The sequence below is a fragment of the Mixophyes fleayi genome, chromosome 10, assembly GCF_038048845.1.
Source record: "Mixophyes fleayi isolate aMixFle1 chromosome 10, aMixFle1.hap1, whole genome shotgun sequence".
Taxonomy (NCBI): Eukaryota; Metazoa; Chordata; class Amphibia; order Anura; family Limnodynastidae; genus Mixophyes; species Mixophyes fleayi.
The window spans coordinates 41,145,752-41,159,007 of NC_134411.1; the positions used below are offsets into that span (position 1 = coordinate 41,145,752).

The following is a 13,256-nucleotide window of genomic DNA, read 5'->3' on the forward strand; positions in this document are numbered from 1 at the left end:
TGCCCAATACGACAATCTGTTACTCCACTATACTCCGGAGTGACTGAACCAGCATATCCAGATTTATCCATGAGCATATAAGATTTGAAACACTGATACATTGTTATTGTACACCGATCAAATATAGAAATCCTGAGAGTTCAGTATATTTGGCTGTAAGAAATATATTTTGAAATTAGGAATACTAATGTGACACTGCATATTATAATTTTGACATCAGAAAAGAAAATACAGATGGGTATGTGACCCGAATTAAAGTGAATACCAATCTGACTGAAAAGAAACTGTTGAATTCAATACAAGATCAGCGCAATTTCTAAAAAAAAAATGTGAATTTCCAGGTTTGATCTGCATTTGGTGTATATTGTAATGTACCGTATTTCCCCATTTATAAGGCGCTCCCATGTATAAGACACACCTTAATTTTGGCCCCGAAATGTGAAAAATAAAAAATATATTAGCTGTCAAAAAGCAGCCGGTCCTATTTAATAGAGCTGGATAGAAGCACTTTGATATAGCTTTATTGTAAGCTCCTGCAACCTGTTATATAACATACTAGGGAAATTAAATGTTAGGGACCTAGGAACTGTACAATATCAAGGATTCAATTAAGTTCTGTATAGTGATACAATCAACCTCCAACGATTATGACTTACAAAGTTCAGTTGACACTCATGGTGAAATAATTTTTTTATTTCATAACAAAATAAAAGTTGCCAGGATTTACAATCCCTTAAATAATACATTCTGGCCTAAGTCAACTAAACAGTGCTGTTACGTTTAATTGGTTAATGTCATTGTTTAGCATGTTTAGTGCCAGAGCCATTAAAATCACAAATGGACACAACCTTCAACACTACAGCTGTTGTCCTACGATATAAGATACCTGACAACAACTATAGTGATGTTGTCCATTACTACATTAAATGGATGTCCACCCAAATCAATACGTAAAACATTTTCAATATTTGCATTTTATAAATTACATTGCTAATCTGTTACATAACCAACAACCCTAGTGCTGTATCTTGAGAAACCAGCAACCAAAATGCAGAGAACATATGACAAATACTGGTCATCACTTCAAAGCTATATCTTGCCAATTCTGTTGAGTCACCGGGAGCACTGGATGTATACTAATATTTCAGAAACGAACATTTTTTTAGAATAACGCAAGAGAATGTTCTAGAATACTTAAAATGTTTTACAGCTGATACTACTGCTTTGGATGAATATGTCCTTTAATGCTCTAGTGATCTAGTTAGTGCATACATCTCATATGAGAGAACCCATTTTTAGCTCTCCTGACAGATGCTTCTGTCCTACAAAGTGCAAATTAGTGGCAAAAAGATTCCTTCTGCAAAGCAAACAGGTTTAGCAACGCTCTGCAAGACTTCTCCAGAGTTAAGGGACGCAGAGCAAGAAATTGTTAGTAGGAAGATAAATCATGTTTGTATATATAATGCTGTTAAAAAAAAAAAAAAAGAGATGAAAAGTTCCAGCTTGCAAATTGAGTGTTACCAAATGCATTAAGGTATCAATTTTGTTTTTAATATCTGGTGTTTCCAGTTAAATGTAATGTAAGTAATTGAATTAATAATAAAAAAAAAGACTTTGTTCTTATTACACTTACTCAGTACGCCCATCCTCTTTCTTCTTGCTGGGAAACAGATCGCTACACCGCAAGTACCCCTGAGGAATACTTTCCTTTCTAGCAAGAAAAGGGTTTAAGAGCTGTTCTGCAGGTCATTGGCTGAAGAAAAGCCAGTAACTGCTATGCATCCTGTATACAGTTCAAATAATGTTCTGGGAGGCTTTGGCTGTGATGCACTGCAGTGATAAGACTACAGAGAGGGCCCAGGCTATCTCTGAAGGCCTCTACTTTGAGACAGATAAAGTGATGTTGTGCAGACTGCAGGGCTCATGTAGAATGGTGCTTTGCCCTGCAGTGCTTAAGCTGAATGCAGCTTAAATAGTGTGCTGCAGAACTCGGATTATACTATATATTACTCTCAATTTCCCAAAAGTAACAGTCAAAATGTTTACCAATGGTACAGACACCTCCCAATACCACCCCTTTTAAATCCCAAGAATACATTACGTGCAAAGCTGCACTGCATAAAAAATACATATACATATCTGAGTATTAGTTAATATACACAGATACATGTGTCTGCCTATTATAAAACTGCACACAGAGTAACCTGCCCAGGCTGAAACACTAATGCTGTAGAATACACAATCATAAAATACTCTGCATCTCTATACACTAATCTGCACACAGTTTCAGGTGAATACTGTTCTGCATAGATATATTTACTTCTAACAGATACACTGCTTTCAGAAAGCATATAAAATCGCATTGCATGCGTACACACAGTAACATACACACATCTCATCGGCTCACATACAAATGAAAGGTTTTCAGAAATTTAAAACAAACCAATTAAAAACTATAGATTCCTGGAAAAACAGGATCTTTTATACAAATATTGTGAGACTCTTTGTAATAACACACACACATATATACAGGCAGTGTAGGTTGTGGAAACAAAATGAAAACAGCTTGATTAAAAAAAAAGCCAGAGGTTGCACATACATGTTGCTTCTACTGTAGTTCAACATACTTAAAATAACCTACACACCATGGAGGCAGCCATTTTGTTGGCTGAATCAATATTCACTAGTGACACCACTGAAGCATAAGGCAATTTATGGCATTGCCCATATCAACAAGAGACTTGCATTCATATTCTAAAAAGCAATACAATAAGTTGAACTTGGTATTGTACAGAGGGCATTTGACATCACATCTCCCTGCACCAGCGCAATAGGATCCTCAGATCATTACTCTCCTTCCACTATGTAACTCTCAGTATGTGACTTCTTGGTTGCCTCCATTCCCCTACAAATGTTGGCACTGCCTGTGTCACATGCAGCCCTGTCCTCACTAATCACAAGTAGACAGGTCGCTGCTTCTCACAAGATCAGCACACACCTCCTGATGTAGTGAACATTCCGATGATATGATTGGCTATGCTGTGAACAGTTAAGTGACCTGATTGGCTAATAAACAGGATACACAGGATGAGCAGGAGCTGAAAATGGAGTACAGTAAGGCCTCATACACACAGGCATGTTTCTTTCAGTTGTTATTATTATTATTGTCGTTGACTTGTAAGGCACCACAGTGCTCCCCAGTGCCGGACAGAGGGGAGAACAGGGATGTACAAGGTAGACAAAATAAATGCAGACTTAAAAACAAAGGGTTGTGTTTTTTCTAGCGTTTGGAGCATACTGTAGGTTCTCTCAATCTGTTTACCCTCAGTAAAAGCAAAAAATAGAAAACAATGCATTCTGAAATCAGGAACACAAATGGAACGCCACTGCAACGTTACTAGAAATGGTGGTGGGTATTAGAAACAATGGTTTCTAGTGTCATACCTGTTAACATGTGTTGAAAAGCTAGTGAAATACGTGTAATAAATGTCAGTGGGTATGAGCTTAAAGGTAGCCATACCCTTGTCAAACACATCTTACATGAATTCAAATCTGTTTGGATGCTTTAGGCAGCTGTTTTCTACACATTTCTTATAATGCAGTTTTTATAAAATTTTCTCTGCTGTGTCAATATTTTTCACCAAAATCACTTGGGGGTATCAAGGTAACTATGTAGGAAAGAGGTACAATCAGACGGCCCCTTCGCTAGCCAGAAATCTAGCAGGTGCGGAGCGAGGACGTGCATGCCTTGTAACGATATTAATCATTACCATGCAACCTGCTGTCACACTCCCTCCGACTAAATTGGTGAGCAGAACTGTGCTATATTTAATAACTAAATATTACGTATGGTTCTGCTCTGCACCAGGACCGGAACAAAAGGGTCTTATGTAAATTAGTACCAATCATTACAATAATCTGGCTAATAAACAGGGTAAAGAGAACATAGTTGGTATATAACCCCTTAGCACAAACCACACCTATGTAAAAGTGCAGCATGGTGGCTCAGTGGTTAGCACTTCTGCCTCACAATGCTGGGGTCATGAGTTCAATTCCCGACCATGGAATGGAGTTTGTATGTTCTCCACGTGTTTGCGTGGGTTTCCTCCGGGGGCTCCCACACGCCAAAATAACATACTAGTACGTTACTTGGCTGCTATCAAATTGACCCTAATCTTTATGTGCATGTTAAGGAATTTAGAGTGTAAGCTCCAGTGGGGCAGGGACTGATGCGAGTTCTCTCTACAGTGCTGCAGAATTAGTGGCGATATATAAATAGCTGATGATTTTGATATACTTGTGGCTTCCTCTTTGTGTCAAGGCGTGTCCACATTGCCTGGCATGTTTAGCACATAAATACGCACTCTCAATGCAACGTCAATAGCGCCCATTGCAAAATATTGTTCCTTTGGGGTCTGTAAAAGAATATCATACATGTCAATGTCATACCTTCTTCCAGCACTGCTCATATCTACAAAAACATTTTTTTTTGCGTATAGCAATTTCAACAATGATCTCATGCTAACAAAAATAGATTTGTCATATAATAGCCATTTGGTACAATACTCCATCAGTAACAGTTATAGGATGTATATACATATTTACACATACAGATGTATCTGTTAATTTTCATGTATTGAAGCATACAGGGCTAGAGCTAGAGGGCCCAGGGCAGAAATCAAGAAGGGAACCTTAAATTCAGCTTGAATAAAATGCCTGTTAATAATAAAATACTATTATCAATAAAAAAATATACACATAACAAGCACAAATAAATCTAAAATGTACAAAACACAAGTTGGAAATGACAGTAAATGCTTGTACAGACACATCCCCATTCAAGCTGGTGGCCAAAGGCAAGTGCCTTCTCTGCCCTATCCCTACAATGTCCCTGCAGGAGCACATTTGATTTTGGAGGGAAGACTGATAATCCCTAGTAGTTGAAGAATGGCTAGTGTATAATGTCCTTTCTATGTACATTCCAACATACAAAGTGTGCAGTTATATTGTTGCTTCCTATTTGAACCTATGACTGTGTGTGACTTATGTACGTACTCAGTACTCACACATAATTCATATGCATATACGAGCCCACACCAATCTGAAATAAAATCAGCATTCATTTTAGAAGAGCTTGTCTTGTAGGGCAAAAGCACTCCTCCCTTTGTCCTCCATTTGCACAAAATGGCAGGGCCTGTAGTGTGTATCAGTAAAACAGACAATTAAGAATTTGCCAGTCTGTGGGTTTGCGGCAGCGGCGGCGGCCTGGATTTGGGGGAGCGGGATGTATTTGCAGCCGTTGATGAAGAAGAGGAAGAGGAAGAAGATGAGGACCCGCTGCGAGTATCCCCTCCAGTGCTACATTGTTTCAGTTTGCGCCTTTTGGCCAGTGGAGCGTTTTCCACGCTCTTCAGAAAGACTCCGTCACGCTTTCCACGGTTAAATGCCTACAAAAAATATGAGACAAGCAGTGGATAAGATATTTTGTATGTGCAATAAAAAATAGACCAATCAGGGATGACCTTGTTATACAGATCAATTTACATGTAGCAGAAAAATAGAAAACAAACAAAAATAAACTGCTTGTAGGAGCCATGCAGATTTTATTTCAATGCCTTGTATGAATTCGACCATGAAATGAGCCCTGTCTGATTTAAGTCACAAGGCTCGTACAATGCAGAACATACCTACAACGTTATGATTAACAAAAGGAAATTTCTTGACCCCTATAGTTGCAGATACAGCCAGCACATTATTGGCTTGTGAAGGAGCAATACAGACTCTAGAGTAGGAGTGAAACTGTGGATCAAAGGGACAGACAGCAACATTTGGGTAGGGGCCCAGTGAGCTCTGAATGCTTAGAGCGTGGGAAAGTCGCTCTGATTGGTTAGTTGCGTTTAGAACTACGCGGGTTCCCAGTGAACATTACTGGATCAATAAGGTTTAACGATCATTGTATCAATGAGGTTTATTGATACATATTAAGTTCATTGAGTCCCCAATTGGGGGTCTAGCTGCTACTAACCAGTTAGAGCAGTCTTATCATGTACTAAACAGCCAGAGCAAAGCCTCTCTAGATTGGTTAGTTGAGAACAGTCCTCCTCACTTTGGGGATCAATAAGGAGCATTTCAGCCTCTTTAACATGTTTTTGTCTTCTTTCTTTTGGAATACAAGGAAAAATAAAATAAGAAGAAGATTCCTTTTGGAATTAGTTGTATAATAAAGTGGTGGGCGAAGGATTGGGGGAGTATTTATTTTAAGGATTTTTTTTCTACGGTGTATGTTTTCTGTATTTCTTTACAGTATTTTTCTATGAGGCACTACAGGTCCTAGAGTGTTCTGGATGCCAGGGCATGCTGGTGCTTGTAGTTCTACAGGCACCAATATACTCTGCAGCCGTGAGCATGCTGGCACTTTTAGTTCTAAAACCACCAGCCCACTGAAGCAGTTTACGATTGCTAGGGCGGAAGTGCCACATCTAAAAATGCTATTTTTATTTTATTTTCAAATTTACACATTACTACTCCAAATAATGGAGGTGTGATGGGAGAGCCCCAGTGCTATCGGCGTTTGTACCGGAGTGGGGGTTCAGAATCATGCTGAACTTGTTGGGAGTTGTGTTCCACTATAAAAGAGGGAACCTAAGCTGTAGGTTTCCCTATTATAGTGTGACCAGTCGGTCATAGCCTGATAGGGGCAGATCCAGAGTGGGGCAATTTTTCTAACCTAACCTGACATAATAAAGAAAATATAGGGGGCAGCAGCAGTTTGCATGTCTGTTGCCCTGGAAGGGTTGCATGCAGATTAGAATTATTACAGCAGGCTCTAACTATGCCTGTAATAAACATAGCAGGCCAACAATCCAGTAGGCCACACCCCTGTGATCATCATCATCAGCACAGATCTTTACTCCAAGGCTTGTGTGCCCACATGAAAAATCCCTGCAGGTGTATCTGTTGAGGTTTCCACCTCTAATTTACTTGTAATTATATGAACACGCACTTGGCCTATGCTTTTTTTTTATTTTTTAATAAAAGGTAAAAAGCTACTCTCAAGCATACATTTTTACTAATAGGCAGTTCATTATTCAAGTCACTGACAAACATCCAGTGAGCAATGTCGTAATGATTTTCAACAATTGTTCAGACATTTAAGGAAAAATGTGCAAATCACCCTTCTCTAAAAAGTCTCAAAATATTTTATAAAGTAGGCCTAAACAAATCTAACCAAAAGTTGGGAGCCAGGGCCAAAATTTAATGAACAATAATAGTCAGGCCACACATTCCCAGACTTTAAGACTTTCTTGGTTGCACCCACTCTGTGGAATGCTCTCCCCCATAAAGTAAGACTTTCTCCTTGCCTCCAAATCTTCAGGCACTCCCTGAAAACTCACCTCTTTAGGCAATCCCTGAGCCACCTTCTTAATCTCCGTAGTCTCTTCTACCCTATTACCACCACACTACACAGTTCACACAAACTCACATTTATTCTCCATCTATATTCTTCTGACCCCTGACTGGATCACATAAGCACCACAAAGCCCCTTTTCCCTTTGCTATCTGGTGGCATCAATATGCAATAGGTGCATTTAACCTTATATATTGAGCTTTCCCTGTAAGCCTGAGAGCAGGGCCTCTTACCGCTTTGTCTGTCTGTTAATACCCAGTCTCTGTGTGTGTGTGTGTGTGTGTTAGGACATTTAGACTGTAAGCTCCAATAGCACAGGGACTGATGTGAGTGAGTTCTCTGTACAGCGCTGCGGAATTAGTGGAGCTATATAAATAAATGGCGATGATGATGATGGGCCCCCTGATGTCGGTAATGGTCCAGCATGGTTGTTTTTGCTGCTTCTTCCACTTGACTGATTCCAATAGGAAGCATTGCTGCCAATACCCCCCTCCTCATTGAACTTTTCATTCAATGAATGGGGAGTTTATGGAGGAGGGGCATTGACAACACACTGTCTAATAAAGGCCCACCTCTGCAAGAACGAGGTGAACATCGCTGCACATCAGTAAGAATGGTAAGCAAGATTCAGTATTATTGTTTAGATTATTCAACTTCACCCTCACTTTCCACAGCATTCGCTGTGAGGATTTTGAATTTAGAGGGACATTACTAACCTTACATTTTCAGGTACACTTCGGGGTATATTTACTAAACTGCAGGTTTGAAAAAGTGGAGATGTTGCCTATAGCAACCAATCAGATTTTAGTTATTTATTTAGTACATTCTACAAAATGACAGCTAGAAACGGATTGGATGCTATAGGCAACATCTCCACTTTTTCAAACCCACAGTTTAGTAAATATACCACCTAGAGTGAGAGACTGCAATAAGGAGAGACACTGGACTATCTTCTGACGAGTTCAGATTGGAACAGACTTATGATATACCAGGACTTTAACAACATATAACAGGAATATGGACTTTCTGGTGTTTAAAACCTAGTTTCAACATTTACATATACAGTTAGTTGTGCATCACACAACTGTTTGTGCTTTTTTACGAAACATAGACCATTCTTTGGTCACTCTCTCACATAATATGCCCTGGGAATTTTTTACTTCATTATCCCTATTTAGAGGGCCTGAATCCCCCCATCTTTTCCATTATATACAGCCACACCTAGGAAGCACAGACTACCCACCATATTGCTTTATTTAGTGTGCAAAATGTACACAAACATTTAATTGCATTGATTGTGTTCATGTGCATATGCTTGACATGCACTCAGTAATACCCCTAATTATACAAGCAGTAAACGCAGAGCCTACTGTGATGCACTTACCATAAAAGTGGCATGCACGCAGGTCTTTGTGGCAATGCCACTGGATTCCAGGACATCGGGTGTCATGAGGGGAGTGGATGAGAGAGGACGTCCCCCGCGCAGCCAGTCACTCTCCTTTAGTTCGCCAAGACTCAGTCGACAAGAAGGATCTACTGTCAGCAAGCCTGGAAGAAAAAAAAAACAACAAGCCATGCAGATAAGAGATTGCATCTTCATGGAGGGCCAGGATTGAGGCCAGAATTGCACTGCATTCCACTAAAGGAAAAATAATAATTTCTTTTTAGCAGGACAAATTTATTTTTCCTTCAACGTTCATTAAAACATAGTTTAAACCACTAGTCTTCACAGCATTGAAAGAGGTAAAATTACAGACAGACAATAGTACTAACTAGTGAGAAAATTATCCCAAAAAAGACAGTAGGATATTTACTTATGTCATAACAAAAGAAAAATTATAGTGCCTATAAAAAATCATCATACCCTGGCAAAATACACCATGGAAATTTAAATAAATGAAATCAAACTTTTTCTAGCTTTATTTGCACGTTATAAACAGCAACATCAATGTGAAAATAACATTTACAGAAATTTGTAACATCCAAGATGGCGGGCACAACTTTCCTCTGCTCCGACTGACCATCTGGATATTTGACTTTCCTTATTTCACCAACTCACCCTCTGCACTCATTGCCTCTGTACCACCTCTCTCCCACTCATGGGCTACTTACAGAGCCCAATCTCGAGCTCCTCACCTACTTAATACCATTAGAGACAGAGCTCCTGCTGGACCACTGCTCCTTCCTACGCTTCCGGAGCTCACCATTCCCAATGCACCGACCACCTACCTGAGAGTCGGGAGTCCGCAACCTGCTTTTGCCGCTCGTCCAGATCACCCACAACCAGAGCTCTGTTGCCCTCTCTATGCCAGCTCTCCAGGGTGCCTCCAGCAACACTGCACAGAGCCATGTGGCCATTGGCCTCTAGGCAGAGCCTGTCACCATCTTGTCCTCAAAAGGGCACCCCATCTCCAATCTACACTGAGTGCTCCGGCTGTACTCTTAATACACTCTGCAGGACAGACTACCCACTGAGACTCGTTACGAGCTCCTCAACTCTTTGGAATCTCCTGAATTGGTTCTCCTAGTAGTTCGGAGCTACTTTCTATGCTTCTGATGCTGGTTTTCTCTGCAGCACCGGAACTGCTGCCCAATAGCGGGGCTTTATAATACATCAACGTCCAAACCATCTGCTGAACAGAGTGCTCTTGCCCCATCAGCACCAGCTGCCTAAGACGTTTTACAGACACATCACGCTGAGCCATGGAGCTGCCGGTCTTCAGCAGGAGCCCGCCGCCATCTTACCGTGATAGGACATCTATTTCACAAGGGAGTGTCCCGGCTGCATTCACTATCAATACTGCTGAATAGGAGTCCGGCTACTTATTGGGCAACTTCAGGTAACTCCATATTAAAGGGGATTTATACAGCTTTTTGATACATAAATGCATTGACTTTATCCACCTATGCACTGCTTTACTGCAATATTAATACAGCCAGTGCATCCTCTGCTACTTAGAGGAGTTAATTCCTTTTGCCTAGTTACTCACTGTGCCACCCTGTCATACTCCCATTCTTCAATTGGGAAACCTCTCTCCGGATTCCCCTGCCCTCCCACTCTGGCACTCCAATTCACATACTTCGGATTGCAATCATAATCATCATCATCTATTTATATAGCGCCAACATATTCCGTAGCGCTTTACAATTGGGGACAAACATAATAAACTAATAAACAAACTGGGTAAAACAGACAAAGAGGTGAGAATAATACATAGGTACCCGGTTTGCTCCCTGACCACTTGACTTGTGCCTGAGACAGTGTCCTCAGAAGAACTTACTGATTATCTGGTCAATCATTTCAAGCTAGTGGTCCCTGCCTGACCTTACCACCACCAACACGTTGATGAATCTCACCTACCGGGCTCTCTGGCCTAAACTTCAAACAACTTTGCTCTATCAAGATGTGATAGTGTGCCTATACTACTACAAGGTTAAGGAGAAAGCTCTCCTCCACTGCACACAACATGAAGTCTATTTTTCATGCAGGGATTTTAAAGAAATGACGAAATCTTTTAGAAGTTACGAAAACTCTCAGATCCCTCAAGAATCAATATCGGTGGGGTTTTCCCTTTCAACTTACTTTGACTCACGCTAACAGAACATTTTCCATCAAAATGCACGATCAACCCCTGGAGTTGATATGAAAATTAGAGCTTGTGGAGCCAACTGATGCCTCGACTTCACCATGCTCCACCAGAAATGAACCCCTAATTGCAGAGTGGACCTCGACTTGAAGTCTCTTCTTGGCACTTAATGAGCTTTACAGACTTTTAGATAGCAGAGACTCTTAATTATTTTGGTTGCCTTTTCTTCTAATCTCTGTTTTTTATGCTTATAAATGTTCTTATTTTAGAGGTTGCTGCCCTGCAAGACACTCAGGAGACAGGTCTCTATCTGTATTCTTATTTGTATTTCTCTGGAAACTGTGGCCCAATTATTTCCATTTATGATTTATTGTCATCCACTCATGGTTCCCATGTGGGATACTTGGCTTAACTGCTTCAGCACATGGCGGAGTCTCTTCTGTTGTTTTTCAATATCTATTGTTATTTTATTAATGCTATTGCTGTTTGTGGTTGTTTTTGTTCTCGTTTTACTACCTGGGTCTGTTGGATGTCCTGGGAGACAGGACCGGCCTCTTAATTCCTATGATATTTCCAATCGCCATATTAAGGTCTCCTTTAATTGACACTTAACTTCCCCTTGTAATCTGCCTCCTGTTTCCTCACGGTCTCTGCTACATACAATCACATTGCCAATGTTATTAGTGTTTTTTACTATTGATTTGTCTCGCTTATTGTTATTCTCTTTGCTAATTTCCCATGTTTTCTCAACACTGTATGGGCTCCAGTCCCTTTTTGCAGTACTTTCGCATACATCCTTTAGCTTGCTTCCTCGCTTCTGTTGTTCATCTACCATGATGTTTGTCTTAACTACATAGAAGCCGGACTCACCTCCCTAGTTTCCGGGAACCGATGTTGTACCATTTATTCTTTATCTGGACTCGTTTCCCTACCTGGAGACTCATATCCCTTTATTACCTATTCTCTTTCCCATTTGAAGTCAATGTCTCATATGCCTTTCCCTGGTACTCTGACCCTCCATGACTCTTAAGATAAATGTTAATGGCCTTAATTCTTCCACTAAACGTACAATGGCCCTTCAACACTTTAAACAAGAAGCTGTCAACACCGTTCATCTTCAGCAGACACATTTCAAAATTGCTCATCTACAATGGTCCTGTAAAACTTACTCCTAACTGTATTATGCTTCAACCGACAGTAAACAGAGGGGCACTGCCATTCTTATTCATAATAAACTACCCATCCTTATTGACTCCTCAGCAGCAGACCCCCAAGGGTGATTAATCATTTTAGTGGGATCCATTGAATCTATGAAGCTCACAATGTCCTCAATTTATGCTCCTAATGTGGGACAGAGTGCCTTTTTTATTGACTTTTTTGACCAACTATCTAAGCTGGCCCAGGGCCACATTGTCGTGGAAGCGGACTTTAATACTACTAAATCCCAGGGTTGATTGCTCCTCCATGTCCTCCTCCCCTCATCACTCACTTTGTGATTCTAAATGCCTTACTTCATTGCTCAAATCTCATGACCTTCATGATGCTTGGCGTTTGGCGAACCCTTCCTGAAAACAATTTACAAATTTCTCTGCCCCACACAGCCTCCACACCCATATAGATTTAACTCTTGTTGATCGTCTGACCACTCAGAATCTAACTCACTCTGAGATATCTCCGATTCTGTGGTCAGATCGCACTTCTATCCTGATTCAAGCCAGACTCTATAGCTCCGCTTCTTCATCTCCGAAGTAGCATTTGGATGATACCCTCTTTCTCAAGCAAGAGAACTTCACACCTGTCTCTGAATCCTTTCAGGAATTTGTTTCTATTAATACTTCACCCCTTCGGTCCTCTGGGAAGCCCATAAGGCTACAAAACGTGTAGTTCTTATCAGACTTTCCTCTAACCAGAAAACGGGCCAAAAATTAACGTATTGTGGATTTGAAGACACGAATTACATCTCTCACCGTCTTACATGAACATTTTCCGAAACAATATTTGCTCTTAAGAGACAATTACACCAAATTCTATCTAAAAAAGATGCCAAAACCCTACAATGGCTCCAGCACAAAATTTACGAAAGGGGAGATCGGGCAGACAGACTTCTCTGAGAAATAAACGCAACCATAATCACATCACTACTATTAAAATGAACACTGGTGAACTCACGTATGACCTAAACAAGATGCTGATGTTTTCAAAGTACTTTTATATCTCCTTGTATAATTTTAAACCTCAAATTTCCAATCCTACTCTATTAA

At 40.3% G+C, this 13,256-nt stretch overlaps 1 protein-coding gene across 1 annotated transcript in view; it reads right to left on the minus strand.

Annotated features, from left to right (window-relative positions):
* Nucleotides 1-677: 677 nt before the first annotated feature.
* LOC142104082 (ribosomal protein S6 kinase alpha-4-like) overlaps nt 678-13,256 on the minus strand; it is a 43,388-nt gene continuing 30,809 nt past the window's right edge. Inside the window, exons 16-17 of the mRNA XM_075188541.1 lie at nt 8,793-8,956; nt 678-5,447 (exon numbers count right to left, since the gene is read on the minus strand). Of these exons, the coding sequence (XP_075044642.1) occupies nt 5,223-5,447; nt 8,793-8,956 (389 nt within the window). The 3' untranslated portion in view covers nt 678-5,222. The remainder of the gene's footprint in view (nt 5,448-8,792; nt 8,957-13,256) is intronic.